Source organism: Thermobia domestica, chromosome 3, assembly GCF_964235325.1.
Source record: "Thermobia domestica chromosome 3, izTheDome1.hap1.1, whole genome shotgun sequence".
In the NCBI taxonomy this organism is placed as follows: domain Eukaryota; kingdom Metazoa; phylum Arthropoda; class Insecta; order Zygentoma; family Lepismatidae; genus Thermobia; species Thermobia domestica.
The window spans coordinates 133947256-133969425 of NC_137456.1; the positions used below are offsets into that span (position 1 = coordinate 133947256).

Sequence of the window (22170 nt, forward strand, 5' to 3'; positions counted from 1 at the left end):
AGAAAAAAATGATAGAACGATTATTTCTATAAGAAAAGAAAGAGTACATGATGAGGTGTAAAATAAAATATTTAGCTTACATCAATCATTTCTCTATTAAACAAGTATAGTTCGTTAAGAAAGTCTACAAATGCTAGTCGAGTATCAAAATTTTAGGGAGGTCCGGACCCGGTGGACCCCCTCGTGGCTACGCCTCTGAGCATTGCTAACTAGTCCCAAATTCAATGTGGCGTTCCCCACCATACAGTTCTTTCTATCAAGAGTATAAAATATACTTATTTTATAAAAGAGATATGTATATACTAAAATACTATCCACAGAGGGGGGGGGGATTCTGCATATTGACTTATTAATATTTAGTTCACAAATTACTGTAGAAGACATTTTCATTATCTATATAAGCTAAGAATTAACTCGTAAATGTGGATCTACTTTCATTTGATTTCTGCTCTACTATATATTTTCTTTTTTATTTTGTAATTGTGCTATTACTTTTTTTTAATTGTCATTATATTGATTTGCTTCAGTATTAGTACCGTAATATAAAAATATGAATGCATAAAAACAAATTCCATTTGTTAACTGCTAGTGAAATAAAATTTAGAAATCTTATTTAGCGCGAAAACCTTCTCGTTCACTCGAAACCGTGCTGTGTTGCAGAAGCACTGCAACGACCAGACCCTTTAACTTCTGAGATAGGGGAAAGGAGACTTAACATTTGCTCCAATTCCTGCGCTGAAGGAATCTGGTCGTTGCATGCTCGCTGCAACACAATATAAATTAGAGACTGTGTGACGGATTATTTTTCGCTTTTTAAAACGGATTAATGAAACGGACAGTTAGAGAAGTAAAAAAATATGTTATTTAAAGTATATATGCAAGTATTAAAAAGTATTTTTTCTGTTCTTTACTACTATTGATAATATTTTTTTCTTGAAATACTTTGGTCGTTGCGCAACGCTGCAACACTAACATTAGCCGCCACTGTTTCAACGTCTTTCTTTTCAATTCATGTGAAACCCAATAAGACATCTTTTGAATCATTCCTATGGCTTTGAGACGTTTGGAAACTGTTGTTTGCTCAACTCCAAATGCTTCTGCAAGTTCGTCCTGCGTTTGACACGAATCCTGATCAAGCAATGCTCTCAATTCTTCATCTTCAAATTCTTTTGGCTGTCCAAATTGCTTTTGGTCTTCCAAGCTGAAATCACCACCTTTAAACCGTGCAAACCACTTCTGACACGTTCGCTCAGCTAGAGCATGGTCACCAAACACTTCCACTAAAATATGATGACTTGCGGTAGCACTTTTCTCCATGTTAAAGCAATGAAGAATAACTCCCCGCAAAAACACTTTATCAGGCACAAAATGCGCCATTTTCAGTTGAAGAAAAAATGTTGTTGTTTCCGCTTCAAGCAACTGACATATACTAAACAAGATGCTCAATGACAGTAGTTTTCAACGCATGTTTGGATCAACGAAACTATGGGACAATAAGCTAGTTACGCCATCTTTTGTAAAACCGCATGAATTAATTCCTAGACCAAATAAATATATATATATATATATATATATATATATATATATATATATATATATATATATATATATATATATATATATATATATATATATATATATATACCCGGGCTGGTTTTAGGTTATTCACTTTGATGGTAAAACTGAGGAGTGGGGGAGGGGTATAAAAATAAATAAAACTGAATAATTCCTGAACCACTCGACCGATCTTGATAAAATTTTCAACATAGATGAGGTTCAGGCCTGGAATCGTTGTTATGATTTAAATTTGACGGAGCAACGTAGGGGAACAGAAGGAGGGGGAGATATATAAAAATCAATTTATATAAGACTAAAAGTGACTATTTTTGTAACTTAATAACTCTTGAACTATCCGAACGATCTCAATCAAATTTTCAAGATACATGTGGTTCGGATCTGGAAACATTTTTGTAATTTCACTTAAACGGTAGATCCTAGGAGAGGGGGAGGGGAGAGGGACGTATAAATAAAAACTAATAAAACCAATAACTTTTGAATCACCCAACCAATCTCGATCAAATTTTCAATATATATAGGGTCGGGCCTCGGCTGTTTTTTTGTCGTCTTACTGTGAGGAACCAACGTAGGGGAGGGGAGGAGGGATATATATGTAAAAAATAAAATAAAAATGACTGCTTTTGTGACTTCATCACTCTTGAACCACCCGACCGATCTCAATCAAATTTTCAACATATCTACATGAGTTTAGGGGCAGAGATTACTTTAGATTATTCACTTTGACGATGTAACATAGGGGAGGGGGTGAGAAATTTTAAAATCATAAAGAATGACCGATATTAGTGTTGAATCCATAGTTTTCGGGGTCAATGAGAGAAACAGTGACAATTCTGATGCCATGTGCCGCAGCACGGAGGATATATATATATATATATATATATATATATATATATATATATATATATATATATATATATATATATATATATATATATATACCAACCCAGAAACACGCTTTTAATTGAATCAGTCATTGCTAAAAAGCCGTATGTCCTTTCCGCCACATTTTCAGTTTCATCCCTGTGAAAAGACCAATTGTATGGTCACATTATATTTATATCCTACACTATTGCCTTAGTATTATCGATGGCATTGTACATGTCGATTTTGCAGTCCAAGGTTTTTTCTTTCTCCTCAACAAGTTATTTGGTGGATATATGGCCTTTTCGAAATGACTGATTCAATTATTTTAAATAAAAAGTCTAAGTACCAAATTTCTTGTCTTCAACGTATTTTGAGATAAGGTCACTTATTTTAACAATTGCAACCCTCATTGCTTATTCTCTACCTGTTATTTTTCTTTCTTTCCAAGGAAAATATTTTTAAAAAACACCGAAAGATATGTTTAATTATTTTGAATGAGAAATTTATGTACTAAATTTCATACATCTTAACTGAGCATTTTAAGACAATAATTAACATCCCTCTTTCCTCCCTTCTCTGTCGAATTTCCAAAAACCCTCCCTTAGCGGAACATTACATCATATACCCGATTCCCTGCGCAAATTTCAAGTTTCTAGCTTCAGCAGTTTGGTGTGAGCGTTGATCAGTCAGTCAGTCAGTTTAGACTTCCTTTATATAGTGTGAGGTGCAGGTAGCTATAGAAGAAAACTAAGCATACCAAAAGACACCAACACAATAATGATGAATATTAATAAGGTGGAGTGGCTAGGGATATTCAATATTAAGGTAAATTTAAATAAAATGCAAAATTAAATGAATTAGCATGAGTAAATCCCTGTTTGGAGATAAAGGTGATCTCCTGTGGAAGCCGCCACTGCCACTCTTGATAGTCGGTAGAGCATAAATAAATGAATAAAACCAAACAAAAAAAACTCAGGGTATTCTCTGACTACAGTTATGGTCTAGAAGCTACTTATAGAGAGTTTTAGAATAAACAAAGGTTAAAAAAAAAATTTCAAAATCAACAGGTAGCAGCCTGTTAATTACTCTCTATACTCATAACTGTGTCCTTTTTAAGTTCTTTGGGCGTAATTCTCCCTGGGCCCCATTCAGGAAGATGGTCAGATGTACACAAGACAAGGAGAAATGTTTCCTTGACTCTCACTCCTGAAACAAAACATAGGGATTAGCATCAGGTACTCACCGTACAGGAAAGCAGACACCCTGGAAATACTTTTGATAGATGAAATTTTATTCTTGGTTAGGCAGACCATATATGATGGTAGGAACACGTAACACTTCCATTTTAATTATACTCAATTATATTGAATTTACTTCGTAATTTGGTGCACCACACACACACACTAAGTGAAATACACACAAATTTTCCACACGGAAATTTTATAGGAAAGTAAAAAAAAACAAGAATGATTAAAACTGGAGATCTGTCTGATCTCTTAAATGATCTGATAAACAGATACACCATAATAATTCACACTCCTCTTAATCACAAGTTCACAGTCTCTGACCGTCTTTCAGAGAGGAGGCTGAGAATAGCAATAACACTGGTTATACACACTTTATACGGAAAATTGTTAATTATAAATATATATGTATGACGCACTGTTCATCTTGAAGGGTTGACACACAGTCCATGACGGAAAATCACAAATATAGTTTCCACATTCTCATTCCACTAAACTGGAAATGTTCGTGACGATTCTGACTAGCTTGATAGTCACAATGATGCTGGAACTAACGTAAGGATGTCAGCATAATAGTAAGTTTAAGCAACTGCTAGTCTCCTTGTTCTAAAAGTCCATGGATGACACTGCCGAAATAGCGTGACAGGCCTAGTTAAATCTCATATAGCAATTTGACAGTGAATTGTTATTCCATGTTAGGAATTAGATAATAGTGCCACTGCACTGTTAATAAAGTTTGTAGTCAGAATGACTGCTACTTCGAAATGTGGGCCTAGTTATAGATAAAATAGCCATAGTTTAGATACTATTTCAAACGAGTATATTCTAGTAAAATATACGAACATAGTGGAAGTTTCAAATTTTGACGAATAGCACTGTTCAATTACACTTGAAATAATTCCACAATAAAATGATATTTACAAACACTGTCCACTAATACGAATATTTGCCCGATACATGTCGGTACACGTATATCAGTCACAGGACAATCCTGGGGAGCGTTTTCACACCGTCCTGGGTCTTTACTTCTCAGTACTTGAGAAGTTTTTTAAACTGCACACACAATAGTTCGAAGTGTACTCTCCTGTGTCTATGAAAGAACTTCCTTTGCTCAGCACCTGAACAAGGTTATTAAACTCAACAATTCTCAGAAAATCGTGGACTCGCTGTTCTCGGAAATTTCCCACAAAGGGTTTGATGCCTCAGGCGAGATATCGTGGGTGGTCTTCTACATACAGACCACAGAAACTAGCTTCTGCCTGCAACAACTACCAGACACCTCGTGGTAGGTGCTGCCCTCACGTTATTGAGCGGTCACTTTAAAAGCTTCTGCACCAAACAGAAGTCCATAACAATAGCATATAAACATTAGCTCTTTTTCACAAAAATCAACACTTTGCATTATTGATACACATGATAAGTTATACTAAAATAAAGAAAAATATATATAGAATACATTGGTAAATATGTACAAAGCTGTCATCTCTCTGGGTATTTGAAGGAAGTCTCTTTTCCTTTGGCTTCCCTCAAAACTGTCTGCTACCAACCCCAGTAGCCATGTTTGCAAGAGAGAGAGAGAAGAAACATCTTAGGTTATGTTTAATTTTGAAAATATACAACATCCAAATGTCTTGAACGATGGGAAACACGTTGACAAAAATAGTCATGAATTTTAAACGGTCTTTCCAAGAACGAGTGAGCGTAATACGTTAATATTAATATTTTACACATAACATGAATCAAAATAAAATACATATTTTCAAAACTGCAGTGCATCCTGGGAGAAATCTTAGATCCGCTCACTTACGGGGTAACGAACTTGGGAGAAGCGAAGCCAAGCGCTCGCTACGTGTGAGATTCTTTTAAAAGGTGTGAAAATCTCACCTTTACAAATTCAGAATCTAACATGTTGACGCTAAAATTTTTACGGCTTTTTCAACAAAGCCTGGAGAGCGTCTGTAAGCAATGTATCCACCTCATCATTGCTATACAAGTGGAAGTTAACAGAGTACTTCCTATACTTAATGAGTCATCTTCTCTTGGTCATTAAGGGATTTCTTCCCTCGTGAGTTGTCATAGACCTCACATGCAGTTTCAAGGCGGTCTAGTGTCACCGAGAAAAAAATTCTCTGTCCACGTAGCTCTGTAGCCCCAAAGTTCAAACTTCTATACATGAATCCATAGTAAATGATATTATTTCACCTTTAATTAATCGTATGTAGAATAGTATGATAAATATTTAACTTCATTAACACATGTAATATATACACTATAATGTCCCAGTAATGAGATGCACGCAAGAAATAAATGATTCATTTGCCTATAAAGGAAATAACATACATAATTAAATACAATATACATCAATATTGTATTAATACTCTCGTATTACGCTCGGTGTTTACCCATTAATATTCATAATAATACGATAATCTTTAATATGAACGCTAATTAGTAAGCAAGAAATTTTACCACAAATTACTATATATTTAAACTAGCAGCGTTCACCCCGCTTCGCTGCGGTCACCCCGGAACGCAATAAACTTTGTTACTTAGATAATTTTTACTTTTTCGCTTTCAAGTGATATGATAAAAACCATAGAAGATTGCAGTAAATGTTAACATTATATCGCCTGTCATTTATGTTAACCCGCCCCGCTTCGCTGCGGTCACCCCGGAAGTTTTCGCTTTCAAGTGATATGATAAAAACCATAGTAGATTGCAGTAAATGTTAACATTATATCGCCTGTCATTTATGTTAACCCGCCGAGTGACACGGTCATGCGGGTTGCATATAAATACGTTTATTTTTACCTATGATGAACTAACAAAGGATTTGTACGTTATGGACACTTGAATGGTCAATTATCTCAAGACACTGGTAATTAAAAATTAAAGTGATATGATAAAAACCATCTAGGGTCCAAATCCTAATAACCCCCCAAAAATGAAAGAAATTGGTTCAGCCGTATTAGCGTGATGAGGGAACAAAGGATTTGTGCGTTCTCTTTTATATATAAGATAATGATATGCAAATGTGCACTCATCTGCATTTTGATATGCAGATGAAGGAGAGGCACTCGGCCCTCTACAATAGGGAGATTAGAGAATAGGTGTACATAGCTAGGCTACTTCAAAACTGATATTAAAAAATCAAATGTGCGTAGAGATTAGAGCGTATATAGGCTAATTAAGAACTGATATTAAAATATCAGAAATGCATACGCAAATGTGTAATCGGTGTTAAATCGTCGTCCAAGTTGTCTCAGCTTGTGAAGTGCAATACTCTCTTGTCCATATACCAATATCTCATAATAAGGAAAGTGACCTAACTACAATCACGACTGCACTTCCTTGGTCTTCTGACTCTGCACGAATGATAAGAGTAGCGTCTTAGTCAATTCTGTTCCAAACAAGAATGCTCATAGGATTGTTTTCCAAGGAGGACGCAAAAGCCGGACAAACAAGCGAAGTCGCGAATACACATACCTCGATGCACACGATATTTCATGTAAAATAACTTTATTAATTACAGTAAATATATAAAATACTGTCATGTCTTACGAGTAGTAAGCAGATCCAACATGTTTTGATATGTATTTCGAAGAACCGAGACTCTTCCGAAAACCCAGGGAATGGCAAATGATCCTCTTCCCCCATTCGCTTCCGACGCTCATGTTCCTATCCTATCTCAATCAGACTGAGTTAACTGAATAACCTTTCTCTATTTCAGCTTTTGGCCATGGCAGTGGCGGTTCTTGACCAAGAATTTTATTGCCACAAGCCAAGGAAAAAAAGCCACAGACCTTCCCACTGGGACCCCAGCTTCAGCCAAGATTGACCAAAGTCAATACGGTTTTGTCAGTGCAACCCCCCCCCCCCAGCTGAGTCGTGCCGAATTAGATCAATGTGTGCCGAGTCGAAGCGTTTTTGACCCACATATGTATCTATCTAGACTATCTAGGATGTCAAATATCTATCTAGAAAAAAATAGTGAGAACGAGTCTACAAAATGAAGACAACATTTCAGTAGGAGGTAGAATGATTAGGTGTATACGGTATGATATGGCGTTTGTTGCAGAATCTGAAGAGAAAATCAATAAGATGTTAGAAAACTTGAGGAAAGGCTGTGAAGACTATGGAATGAAAATAAATGTTAGAAAGACAGAAACCACAATGATTGGAACGAAGGGGTCGGTGTCAAATATAGAAGTAGGGGGGGGGGAGAAAATAGAATTGGTGTCTAATTTTCGATACCTGGATAGTATCGAAAATGATATGAAATGTGGACTCGAAATAAAAGCATGGATAGGAATGGCGAAAGAAGCCTTTAGGAGGAAGAAAATACTATTTTGTAGGACCTTGAATGAAGAGTTTAGAAAGGAACTCATAAAATGCTTCGTGTGGAGTATTGTAATGTAAGTGTCAGAAACATGGACATTACGCAGAAATGATGGAAACGACTGGAAGCTTTCGAAATGTGGGTGTGGAGAAGAATGGAACGAATTAGCTGGGACGAGCGGAAAACAAATGAGAGGGTATTAAAAATGATGGGTGGGAAAATAATTTTAGATATTATTAAGAAGAGGAAGAGAACCTGGCTGGGACATTGGATAAGAAGGGATTGTATCATGAGGGACGTGCTAGAAGGCATGATGGCAGAAAAGACAGGGAAGAGACGAAGGAGACTACAATTAATGGACGATATCAAAACAGGAAAATCGTACGTGAAGACGAAGAGGTCAGCGGAAGGCCGTGGAGTATGGAAGCTTCACAGCTGCACAAGTGACCTGCCAATAATGGCAGAATACCTATAATGATGATATATATGTGTGTTAATCCGTGCCGGAATTATTATAGAAGTTTCTTCAGTGAATTGGAATGCACTTGCAAATTCAAGAACTTTATTCATTAAGAAATTAAGTAATTATTGTAATTTCAAATATATGTACTAGCCAAACTATATTTTGGATTTTAAATACAAACATTAAACATATCCTTCAGCTCCATTGATCAATATTGAGACAGTCGAAAAAAAAGCTCCTTCTGAATTTCCGTTACATTTTACAAAATATTTGTTATCGTAAAAGAACTGAAATTAAAATACTATTTGCGTTGTCACATACAGAATAAAATATCAAAAGTTTGCAATTATTACGGAAAATTAATGCTTTCACCCATTTCGAACATTTTATAATTATTTCCATAACTTTTCTCCTCTTGAAAACAGCTCTTATTTGTAAAATAATGATCGCTTTTGGCTGTTGCAATGGTCTGTCCAACCAGCTTAATAAAACTTCAGCGTAGCATAACGACAAAAGCTACTTCTCTTATATGTAGAAAAAAAAAGGACGAGGAAAATTAGTGAGATAGGTGTAGGGGAAGCAGAATTCTATAGACTTTTATATTCGTGAACTTCCTCCAAAATTATAGATTGGACATTCCTTTCTGACCAAAAGTTGTGATTTAAAGACACCACTGTGTAGAACTAATCTCAAATATATCACATACCAAAAATCTCAGAAAAATATTTCTTAGTTACGAAGATACAATGCTCCGAACAATGAAAAATGAGCTGCTTTCGTCACGGCGACAGAAACGAGTATTTTGGCGAGACGTCATATCTAGATATCCCTCTCTCAGCCGTATTAAGAGCTTCAGTTAATCCTTCCATATTGCAGTTTCTTACTGTAAACTACAAATACATTTAGTGGAAAAATGAAAGAAAAAGTGACAAAATAAGTCAAATACTTACCATATGTATATATAAAGAGTAGAGTGTATGTTAATAAGACGTATTCTCCTAGTTTAAAATTCATTAAAAGACATTTGTAATATTCTATCACTACAAATATTTTAGATATATATATAAGCAGGATTAATTTATTATTATATTACACCAAAAACATTAAGGGCTTTATGCAGAGTCGTTCTGACTCATGATTAGTGCCATACTAAAGAGTTCGACTAACATATGTTTCCTTCAGTAGTCAGGCCTTTAGTATGACGCTTATCTTACAAAACGACTCTGCATAAGGCGGTAAGAGTCTAAGTACTATATAAATTCAAATTAAATCTCACACAGATTGAGAATATCTAAGGCACCATACCATAGCTTTTCTTTATTTTGAAAATTTGTCGTGAATCTCCATGCTATTATACTACGGCTACAAATAAACAGTTTCTGCACCAAAAAGCTCTTAATGCCGTTTAAAAAAAATTCGTATCCTGCTACATCCTTATATTCTTTCTACTATTCAGTATATATTAACAATTGTACGTACATCCTACACCAATACTACAACCATTCTCATCTTAATGCTATAAGAATCGTATTATAATGATTTGATGTTTTAATATATTTCTCAGCGGTGGCTGGTACTATATGTTGCATGGTTGTGCAACCGGACATTTTTTTAATACTAAAGATATTTTTAAGTATCAAAGTAGTGTATCAGTAAAAAATAAACCTTTGCTCTTGAGTGCAAAACAGTATGATGCATTTCTAAAAACCAAATTAAAAAACTGAAAGAAAGAGAGCGATATACAAATCCAGTGGCAGCGAGCCTTGCCACTGGCATCGCCACTGGCGATGCCACTGGAAGCAATAACATTGAGCATATGGCAGCGAGCTCCTATCTCTTAACATGAGGAAGTGGATTTATTCTTGCATCGCTGCTATTCTTTTATATTGCGCTCTTCCAGTTGCTACTTCGTCCGCAACTGGTATATAGTCAGCTTCTATAGTAGTTACGAATTCCTCCACTTGGCAGCGCTTGACACAATTGATAGGTTGATTGAGATATAGACGCTTGGAAGAAAGAAGTTATTCACCAAACAGAAACTCTCAAAGAACAAACGCGTTTGGTGGTAGCAGGGGCGGATCCAGGCTGAATGTTTGGGGAGGGCGGTTGTTCGAAGTCAAAATATTTTATTTTACATTTATAATACAAAGGTAAAAATTCTTGGGATAGATTTTATTTTTAAAATAAAAAAAATCCTATTCTGGGAGGAAGGGGCGATCGAGACTTGAAGAAGAGAATGTCTTACCACTGGTCTAATTCCTAGCTGTGTGTCGCTCGTGCACATGATCCCGTGTTCGATTTCCGGTGGAGAGCATAAAAAATTAATTCAAATCATTCACTTTCAATACTCATCTGTCTTCTTTAGCCTAAATTGCTGGAATGTTAAACTATTTTTTTTAATTTTCGAAGGGAAAAATAATCTTATATTTCATGATTCTTTATAATAGAACAGCAGACAAAAATACGTAGTTACTGAAAATGAACTTTTTGTCCCTTATATTCATGCAAGAAATGCTAACAAAATGCGTATTGTCGGAGGAGAGAGGTGTTTCTGTACCTTAAAGAAAATAAAGCGGAAAATATTTGCAGTAGCTATGCTTTCTATTGAGAAAAACTTGGCGAGCAGCATTTCAGATTTCAATGAAGTCATAGAAAAATTTGAAGCTCGAAAAGAACGAAGAAAGACCTTCCATTTTAAAATAATGCATAGTTTACTTAATTAAATAATTTTGTTTAACTGCGAACATGAATATATGCAATTTTCTTGCTTTTTCTTTTCGTCTTTTTGGGTTAACGATATCATTCGTGGCTTATAGCACATGCTATATATTCGATTTATCTCTTGTTCAATAGCACGAACGTAGAAGTTTTGTATATAAATAGTGTATAAACGTACATTGATAATGGTTGTTTAAAAAAATAACTTATATATTAAATCAATATTAGAGAATACACTTAAATCAATAAATATACAAATGGAGCTTAAAAGGACTTTCCTCTTCATATTTCCTGAATATTTTTAGGGTGAGACTTAAAAATGCTGGGGGAGGGGAACACTTGCGCGTAACTACATACCTTTGATATTGCAACATTGCAACCGGTGCTTCTACAGACCACGAACCGCTACTGATATTTCTACAAGGGAAATGGTTTCATGGTCACCGCGGTGGTTTGGAGTTGAGGAAAGCTGTAGCGAGTAGAAGCAGATAGTTATACTGCTGAAAGAGCTCATAAACAAGAGAAGTGTTCGAAAATTTTTCTTCTGACCTAGGCGCCAGTTCTCACAACTAGGTACCTTAATAATACAGTTTCATACATGGGCCTACATAATTTTGTTTTTGATTTAAATTATTTAGGCGCCAGACTCATATTTCCAATCACCATAACTACCTGGCGCCAGGGATTTTTCGAGCCCGAACAAGAGGAATTTTGACAGAAATTCAATATTTATTTACATGTGTAGTTACTTTGAAACTTCAACTTTTTCTTTTCAATAACCTTACACGAAATAGTATTCTAAGCATACGAGCATTCCTTCTCTCGTCAGCTCTGAGTGAGAGTAATGTTTATGGCCATGAAGAGGTCCACAAGTTAAAAGGAAATGTTTAAAGATTTCAGCACTTCGTTAAGTTTCGCTAGTCTAGGTTGCTTTCATATATATTGTTTCATTCGTCCCGAAAATTTTTTCATATCTTTTTTCAGTGGCGGATCTAGCCGAGGCTGGGGGACCTAGGCCCCCAGTTTTTCGAGTGACAAAAGTAATTTAAGCTATTATTTATATATTTTTGAAAGTTTATAGTAAAGTCATGATATTGCTATCAAAGACTGGGTTCAGGCTGCCCTCCCCAGTTTTTATCTTCTAGATCCGCCACTGCTCTTTTTGTAAACTCATGTACAAAATGTATAACCTGATTATTTTCTTAATTTTATCTAGAGGTTATCAGAATCCTTCCACGTCATGAAAGGTCGACAAAGGGTATAAAACAACATTAACCATTTTTATTATTGAAATATATTGTGCATTGACTTGCATATTTTTAAACATTGATAAATGCTCTTAGTTATGTTCGAACAACCACTTCATCAATTTATAGTTTTTATATTGTGAATCGTATAACACTAAAACAACGTTTGAGATCTAAGACTTGGGAAAACTAGTGTTGCTTATGAAACTCCAGAAATTTGTTGCCTTATCTCGAGTTCTAAACGGTACTTTTGGCCTCGACTCTCGTTTCAGGACGAGACGAGAAATTTCTTGTGACGTGAGCTACACTAATCACAACTTTCCTGGCCTGCACGGTCACCTGATAAGTCGTTTATCGAGCATATGTGGAATTTTTGATTGGCATCTTGTTTGTAGCGATTATTCGGCAGACGGTGTCAATATCTTTAAATTACATACAAGCTGCATGAGAGTAGATTCCTCAAGAATATATCCAACACCTATTTCTTTCGATATTACGACACCAAAATGATCGTTCAAGGTTAGAGTTGTTGCGCAGTTCTGAAATTATACAGTGATGTACCGAATATATGATGTAAATTTCATTCGACTCATATGGATTTTTCTTGGTATTACAATTTTTGCAAACAGAAGTACTATGGTTCTTACTATTACATTGAAGATATCAGTATAATACATAGGTATAGCTAAAAAAAAATACACCCTTTAATGTTTAGATTATTTAAACAAAATATACGCGTACCTTGAACATGTATCAATTATTTTTTGTTTTTTTCACTCTTTTAGGTTTCCTAAGTCAGCTTAATAATATCGAAATCCTGAAATTGGCTAGAAATAAACTCAAGAAAATTCCAGATTTTGCCATTAAACAGAAGAAAGTACGAATTTTTGACTTCAGTGGGAACGATGAGCCACCAATCGCTGAAATAAAAGAAGACATGAAGAATATGACACTCTTGGAGGAGTTAGATCTAGGCAAGGCTAAGATTGATTATTTCCAAAAACATACTCTATACCCACTTGAAAGACTCAAAATTTTAAATTTATCTGATACTGATATTATTACGATTGACTCTGGATCATTTAACGGATTTCCAAGGCTCGAAATTCTTGATTTGTCACATAATCGAATACGATCTCTTCCAGCAGATGTATTTGAACCACTTAGATACCTGAAATTTCTTGACTTAAGTTATAACTTTATTGGAGATGGACAAGGTTTAATTATCAATGCCCATTTAGAACTCCTGGACTTGTCCCGAAATATCCTGCGATCAGCAAAGAATTTGATCAGTACTCGATACAGCTATGGGTCAATTGATTATCTGAATCTAACGTATAATGGTTTATCAAGTTTGGAAGGTATTACTGTGTATAAATCACGAACTGAGAGATGGATTCGAACTCTCAATTTATCATACAACCAAATTCCTGCTTTCTCGTATTCTGTAGCATATGAGTTGAACTATTTGGACAAAGTAGATATGGAAGATAGTCCGTTTGATTGTAATAGCTGCGATCTTCTGGGATTGCAATATTTTTTGAGGACAACTGAAAATCTTGTTCAGTCTACGAATCTGACATGTGTAATACCTGCTGATAAGAGAGATAAAGTTATTGTTTCTAACGATCTTGAGCTTATTGAAGCATGTTTGGGGCCAAATCTTCTGTTGGCTGTGGGACTACCATTGATGGCCGTTATTGGACTTTCTACCATCATCGCTAGCCTCATCTATTACTACAGATTTGAAATAAGCTACATCATGCATCTTTTGAGAATCAAGAAGAACTCTCAACAAAGTGGAAAGCCTTATGAGGAGTGCATTTATGATTGCTTCGTTTCTTACAGGTATTTTAAGTAATTAGCATTCACGTTACATTAAAATTGTGTTAGGTATTTAAAAAAAATATATAGGAATTAGTGAATTATGTTATTGTTTATCAATAACAATGGGTGCATAGTATTTTAGTAGAGTTCATATCTCTGGTGGATTGAAGGTCCTTTTAAAGTTTGTCTAACGATAATTTTGGTTGACAGATTGGACTGATGGAATGTACACATCTTCAATTAGTGGTGAGCAGTTTGGTACTTTTTTTTTTTTTTCGAAATCGATCTCTTTCAATCCATTCCAAAGAAGGATTCGTTCCTCCAAACAAATTCTTTGGTTCCGGTAAGTTGTATGATTCTGACTTCTTTGTTTTTCAATTTGATTCGTCCAAACAAGAGCATGATCTTTCCTCTGGTACGAACCATTTGGTTCCGATGAATTGAATAATTCGAAGTTCCCGTTTGTTTTTTCCAATGTTATACCTCCTTTCAGCCAAATTAGTGAAACCACTTTTATTAACTGAGAAGTTACAGAGTATTGTGAAGTTGATTTTAGTAGGAGAGGAGGAAATAAGTAGAAGTTTTCAGTCATCCACAAAAGTACTTGAACCCTGACTTGCTAAACTTCATTTGGAGAGGTCGAACACTTTTGCTGCTGATATTCTGCACTAGTTTGTCTGTTGAGTTAAATCTTTGGACAATGTCCTTCAACCACTCCACAAGCAAAAATCCATTTGCTGAACGAGGTGGTTAGTTAACTGGTCCTCCCCGACCAATCCAGTGATTTAGGAAGTCTTGATGAAGACACTGACGTTCAACGTGGATAGCGGGAGATTTTGCTCCGTTATGTTGGTATATTAATGACAACTTAGTTTGAAGAAAGATATCCTCTAGCATTCTGGTGAGTAACCGCGTTAGAAATACAAGTAGGCTTCACTGATCAAGCGCTGAGGCAGGAGAACGAGACCATACCATTAATAATCCCAGCCCACACGTTTACCACAAATCATTCTTGATAATTTCTTACTACCGTTGTCCCAGGATTTTCGTCGCTCCAACTGGGTTCGTTGCGGTTGTCGTTTATCCCGTTGTGGGTGTTGTTGATCTCCTTTTGGATAAAAGTAGTCTTATCAATAAACAGAATGAATAACAAAACATGATGCGCCTGTGCCCATTCACACATGCAAAACATTCACTGCCCTCTGCACGCGTTAAAGACGTAGATGAAAAAAAACAAGATGAAATAGATAAAGCCCGTCTCCTCGAAGTACATCATACGGGGAAGTTCAAGCCGGCGTGAAATCCTTCTAACACTTGTTGTTGGACTCTGCTGCACAGTCTAAACAATGCCTTAATTTTGGTCAGGTATATATTGTGAAGCCCGCTTCAATGTTACATGTACACTGGGAAGCTAACCAGTTTCATGTAGTTGATCATACACGTGTGGGAATACGCGTAGATTTGGGAGTCTACGGTTAGGAAATCTTTGAGGATATTATTCTACCGCAGCTGCGGTATACAGCATATCCGCATAGTTACCATGTGTGAATATGAACGGCACTCTATTGTAAAAGTTCTCCTTACACGTTACCATTTGAATAATTCTGAAAGAAATGTATAAATCCATAGACCATATGTTAATAATATACTTTTTTGGCTTAGTATGACCTAAAATATTTGCACTTCCTCACCGGACTCTATGTCGGTCCAATGCCAAAACCGCGAATATGCAAATTTTGCTATTTTCACCTAAGTGCAGTTTCATGTTATTTGGTGCACACAGATTCCAATACCAAAGTCCCATTTGTAAAATATGAGTATATTAGAAGTTATCGTAAATTCCTAAAACATGTACCTAAATCTACATACTGATTTTTCGGGGTAAGTTGAATATTAAAATGCTTATAACTCAGTTAAATTAAGGACATTCGCGGTTTTGGCATTGGATTGACGCTGAAAGGATCCATAGGATTTTAATCTTTCAAAACGCCGTCTGTTGTGTTAATGTTGATTTTTACGTAACTTCCATCATATCGTAAATACAATCTTTGACGTGCCAGGTTTTCAGGGTGATTAATTTTACGAAATGGTTGTGAGCAGCAGCGATACATCAGATTTTGCTAGGGGAGCAAGGTGGTCCAGCGATATAGGTAGAGTATCACATTTTTCATTGGTATATTACCACAGTATTGACTAAAATATATATAACTCAAACTCAGATGAGACAATTACCCACTGCCCTTCCAAATGACGCCACTGGTTGTAATTAAGTTGGCCTCACAGACCATGTGATTTGACTAGACTAGATTTCTTTATTTCATTATCTGAAATAAAGAATCAATGTGTTAGTAACCTAGGAACTATAGATAATCATACCCTAGAGAATAAGCTAGAAATCTGTCGAAAGATCATTGAAAATTTCTATGCCAATATTTTTCACCGTGAAAAATAATCATGATTAACTTCTAATTGATATTGCTGATATTATCTGTTCCTTATAAATGTCATGGATCATTATTTAAAATGAAATAAATTAACCACAAATATGTCAAGGCATTTGCGTTTTATTCGAAATAAATATGGGACAGTTTCTTTTACAGAACTCCATAACTTGTGTATTGTATTATTTTATATCAAGAAAAGATAACAAAGTTTCTTCTTAAACTCTTTCAGTGGAAAAGACAGGAGTTGGGTGCTTCGAGTTCTTCAGCCAACTTTAGAGGAATCAGAAGAAAAATATTGTCTATGCCTACACGAAAGAGACTTCCGTTTGGGTGCCATAATCTCACAAAATATTGTTCAGGCGATTGATAAAAGTCGATCCACTCTCATCATTCTCACAAAAAATTTTGTTGAGAGTCAGGTATGTTTAAAATCCTCATCAGAAAGACTGTATATTGTATATTGTAATGCAGCTTGTTCATAATTTTGATTTTCACTGTATATTCTTAAAATCAGTATTTCGTTTAGAAGAGCTTAATATTTTTGCTTACTAGTTTATAATTATACACACAACAACATTTGGGAGGTGATTCCTGACACCAAGATAAAACAAAAAGTATAGTGCAACCTGGGTGCAGAAATCCGTCATATCGGAGTTACAAGCTGCTGAAAACATAAAAAAGTGAACTTTGAAGGTCAATAGCTGCAATACTATGGGACCTACTGTAGTCGGGTCAAGACTTCACGTAGGAACTTGTATGTGCTCTATCCTAATATCCATGTTTCAGAATGCTGCGGTACTTCCTCAACAATTTTTATAGAGGTAGTTAGGGAGGACTTCAAATTGTATGCCTGTAGCCAAACTCATTCAATAAATAAATGTTGTATGAGCACCGCAGGATTCTGAAACATGTATTTTTGGATAGCGCACATAGTTCCTCAGTGAAGTCTTGACTACTGTAGGTCCCATCGTGTTGCAGCTATGGACCTTTAAAGTTCATTTTTTCATATTTTCGGCAGCCTATAACTCCGAAATGACGGATTTCTGCACCCAGGTTGTTTTTCTTTCTTTTTATCGTGGTATCAGGAATCACTTCCCAAATATTGTCGATGTTTTGAAACACACTGTAGATCAGCGTTTGTTTTAAATTATGTTTCTTTCTTGGTAACTGCTAAACGAAGTTCATTTTGCGTAGCAATTTTAAGTTAAGCATAGGAATACTATTATTATTATTTTACTATTTTACATGAACATGAAATAATTGTACATCCCAAATAAGTATAATAAGAAAAAAAGAGAGAAAAATAATGACAATTACGCTTAAACTGTCATTCTACAAATTGTCTAGCCAGGTAGTTAGTTTTGAATATGTTCATATGAAGCTTTTTGTTAAGTGCTGAAGCTGTTTCTTAATGCCGACGAGAAACGCTGGAATTACTTAGTCCATTAATTGCACCTTCATTTTTATAACAAAAAGTAAAACAACACATATATGCATTTTAAAACTTGGGTCTTAGGTCAAGGTGATTGCATGAAAGGCCAAAAATACATATCCCAAGCTATGCACATTGTATATTCATTGAAATATTGTTGGTATTAGAATTCTGCGAATGAAATGCTCGCCCCAAGTGAGTCATTTCCAAAGAGAAAAGCAAAGAAAGGTAGATCATAATTACTGATTGAACAAAATGACCACCTTCTGCAACCACACATTTTTACCATAGCTTAGCCAACGATTGGATTCCGTTGAAAAAGGAGCCTACATTCTGCGGTACGAAGAAGTCTGTATTCATATGTTGCACCACCCGATCATCAGGGAAGGTCTTTCCCCTCAGGACGTAATCGAGATGCCGGATGAGGCGGTAGTCAGTGCAAGAGACGTCAAGGAGAATACACTGGATGAGAAAAGATTTCATACTGCAAGTATTTTTGGATGCCTGCGGGCAGAGTGGCGATGCACTTGGTGGAGTTCAACACTGTAACGATATGCAGTAATGGTTTCGTCTTGACAGAGAAAGACATGATGAATCAACCTCATCATGGATCACTATGCCAGCAAAAGTATGTAGGGTTTCTGGAAACTGCCCTGCACTTGATTAAGATCTAAACACTGTCTTGATACTTTACAATTTTCGTAGCAAATCCATTTTTCATCAAAAGTGACAATCCGACCATTCCACTCAGAGAACTGCACACATCCAGACGGCGATTCTTGTTGACAGATGTCAACTCATATGGCACCCATAAGCTCGTATTTTCCATCTTAGCAATTACGTTTACGCCTAACTCGTCTGCAATGGCATGATTAATTTTCTGAAGTACGTTTCAATGTGCTTCTGAGAAGCTCATCCACAGAGCTCATTTTGCAATGGTGTGTCACCGGAACGAACTTTGACAAACTAACGGCGAATGATGCGTTCTTTCGCGGCCCAAATGCATTGTTAATATTTTTCTTTTTCGTTTTGCTGTGCAGAATATCCAGTTTGAATTCGTAAAGAATTGTATATTCTCCATGGAGCACTTTCATACAAGTTCAATACCATACTGTTTCCTGACTATTTGGAAAATCCAGCATGTTTGCTGAACGTGTAGAGAGTTTGACTTAGATTTGTGACTTTAGTGCATCTTTGGTTGCGTTGTTGACGTTTCTTACCAGACATCAAAACAGGCATTTCATTTGTAGCAATGTAATAGATATGATGAAAAATATTTTCGTACCAGATACACAAAATTCGATATTTTGGAAAATAGTATGCGAGTTAATTTGCCCACTTTCCTCATTCATCTGACATCTTCATTAGGGAGATTTTTTTTTGAATGATTTAAATTTTGTGGTGTTCATATGCATCTCAGTACATATTATCTCTCTCCGAGTGTCGGACTGGACAGGGTGGCGAGGCGGAGATCTCCGCCTGCGCCCGCCCTCTTATGGCGCCATTTTGTTACAATAAAATAAGCTTAGTTGTATTGAACACAAGAAAATATTAGTTAATATTTCCATTATTGTCTTTATAATAAAAATTATATTACAGAGTTATTGCAGGTTTCCGTATATTATTTAAAGGCTATATGTAAGCTGTCAGGTCGCCGTACTCTCTTCGTTGCAGGTGCCAGCAATGCCAGATAACCTAGGCAGTGGTCAAAGTGAGACGGTATGTGGTGGTATACCATACCGTCTCTGGTTTTTCAGTAATGAGGACATACCGTCTCTGATTTTTCAGTGATCGCGATAATATTTAAATAGCCGGAATGTTGAGTCAAAATTATAATAAAACATACCGCCTTTGCTTTTTTTCCCACTTCGAACACTGGTCCTAGGTGTTATGCTGCAACTCGGTCTGATCTATTTTTGTCACAAGTGGCCTTGTGACTGTTGTATGACTCATTCTTTCGTTACATTGTTTGACTGTGATAGTTGCATAGTGTTAGCGTCGAGACTCAACATAGGCGGCTGCCACAGTCCTGGCTCTGGACTGGGCTAAAAAATAGTACCAAAGTTAAACAAAAAGGGTTATTCATTTTTTGTCAAAAAGTAAAATATTTTTGCCCACTTATGATCATCCCTGATCTAACTTTAGGCCTATACATAAAGTTTGTTACAACGCGTCGATATAAATCTCTAAAACGCAGAAATGTTCGTGTATTTTTATATTCGTCAATATGGCGTCACTAGTAAACAACTTAGACCGGTAAGCCGGCAACTACGTCAATGTATTCTTTTGCGCTATACCATGCCGTTGGTGGGAGGTCCCGGGCGCCGAAGTAAGGGGGCGCAAAATACGGAAGGAAAAAAGAATATATATAAAATTGAAGGAAAAAGTAAGAAAAAGTGCTCAAAATCAAGGAAAACCAGGGTATACTTTTAAAAATGTTATTACGCTTCGCGCCAACCATAGTGGTGCTTTGCGGCTGGTCTATCGACTTCAGTTATATGTACGGGGACGCCGTCGTATATTCTCGCCCAGGCGCTGATTTTCCACGGTACGCCACTGGTGCTATTATTGTTTTGATGTTGCATAATCTTTTCAACGACACATAAATTATAGACTTACTTCAGCACCCGGTTGTCTTCTTCAGGATATGCAACACTTTATTCAACGTGTGTGTACTTAAAAAAAAATCAAGCTAAAATGTCCACAGCACTGCTTTCTCGTCTCCTTCCTGCGCGGCGCGGATGTGCCCATCTAGCGTCATTTGTTTTCCGGTATAGTTCGAATTACGAATTTTTCACCTGAGGTTTGTAGCGTTATGCGGTGCAACGTCACAGAATGAATATTCACCAGCATTTCTTAAGAGTCCAACACAGTATGAGTAACGTGAACTTTTGAAAATGTGACAATATTTGTTAAATGGTGCTGAATTGGGTAGAATTGTACCAACTTTTTCACAAAAGGGGCTGAAAACGCCAGCGTGGTACCAACGGGCCGATGAATGACAAAAAGGGCTGAATCTGGTACAATTGTACCAAGTGTGGCAACACAGGGCGGCACCTATGTTTTCCGTGAAAGCTTACCGTGTTCTGTAAGAACGAGGATTCTGGTTATGACATTACACATCAAGAATTACAGAGTTAATAATTAGTGTACTACAGGAAATAAGTACATCCACAGACTTTGATGGAAATACTAAAGGGTCAATCCATGCCAAGTGATCGAGATAAAAGAAAAATTGCCGCTCAACCTTTTCAAAAAATAATATTTTTTCATGAATGTTTATACTATATCAGGGTACTTCAAAACCACTATTAATTATCTTTTAAATCATCTCGTAGCGACGCAGCGTGCGTTTACGTTGTTTTGAATATCTCAGCATGTATTTCTCCTAGCAAATTGAAAATTGCTGGGCGTGTCTAACATGTGCTGAGCTAAAACTTTGTCCTCTTGACATTTTCGCCTAAAACCACTTGAAAGGGGGGTGAAATCATGGCCTACAGCAGCAACATTTTTGGACATTGAAGACATGTTTGGGAAGAGGAAGCAACTGACGTAGAGATCTGAATTTGTGTGTGGATGTAGTCCGGGGTCATATGTTTATACCGAAAAATTTGCAGACCTGTAGCTGCTCCCAAATGCCTTTTAAAAAATCGTGAAGTTGGGGAATTATGTTAATGTGGTATATTTCACTGACCAATATCTCCAATGGGCCTAGATAAAAAAAAATTGAAATTTTGGAAATAGTTACTCATTTAGCATACCATAACACACAACAAAGCGCGTTTTGTGTTTTTGAGCAGAAGGGGGTCAAAGTATTGAGGAATGACGTCATACTCTAGGTGGTGTTTTGTTCACAAACTCAACTGGAAATTCGTTGTTGTGAAGTAAAATAAAGTAGGATGAATGGCTAGTCCTGCCAAGGCTCTCAAGCTCCTTTCTTTCCTCTAGTTGTGACTCTCTGTCTTATCACCCACAGCAGCACTGGTAAAGAATGCCGCTATCAGCAAAAGGCGA

General features: G+C 36.2%; 1 protein-coding gene across 1 annotated transcript in view; it reads left to right on the top strand.

Annotated features, from left to right (window-relative positions):
• LOC145680752 (uncharacterized) overlaps nt 1–22170 on the top strand; it is an 88093-nt gene that overhangs the window by 48119 nt on the left and 17804 nt on the right. Inside the window, exons 3-4 of the mRNA XM_081751722.1 lie at nt 13239–14301; nt 16954–17143. Coding sequence (XP_081607848.1) covers nt 13239–14301; nt 16954–17143 — 1253 coding nt within the window. The remainder of the gene's footprint in view (nt 1–13238; nt 14302–16953; nt 17144–22170) is intronic.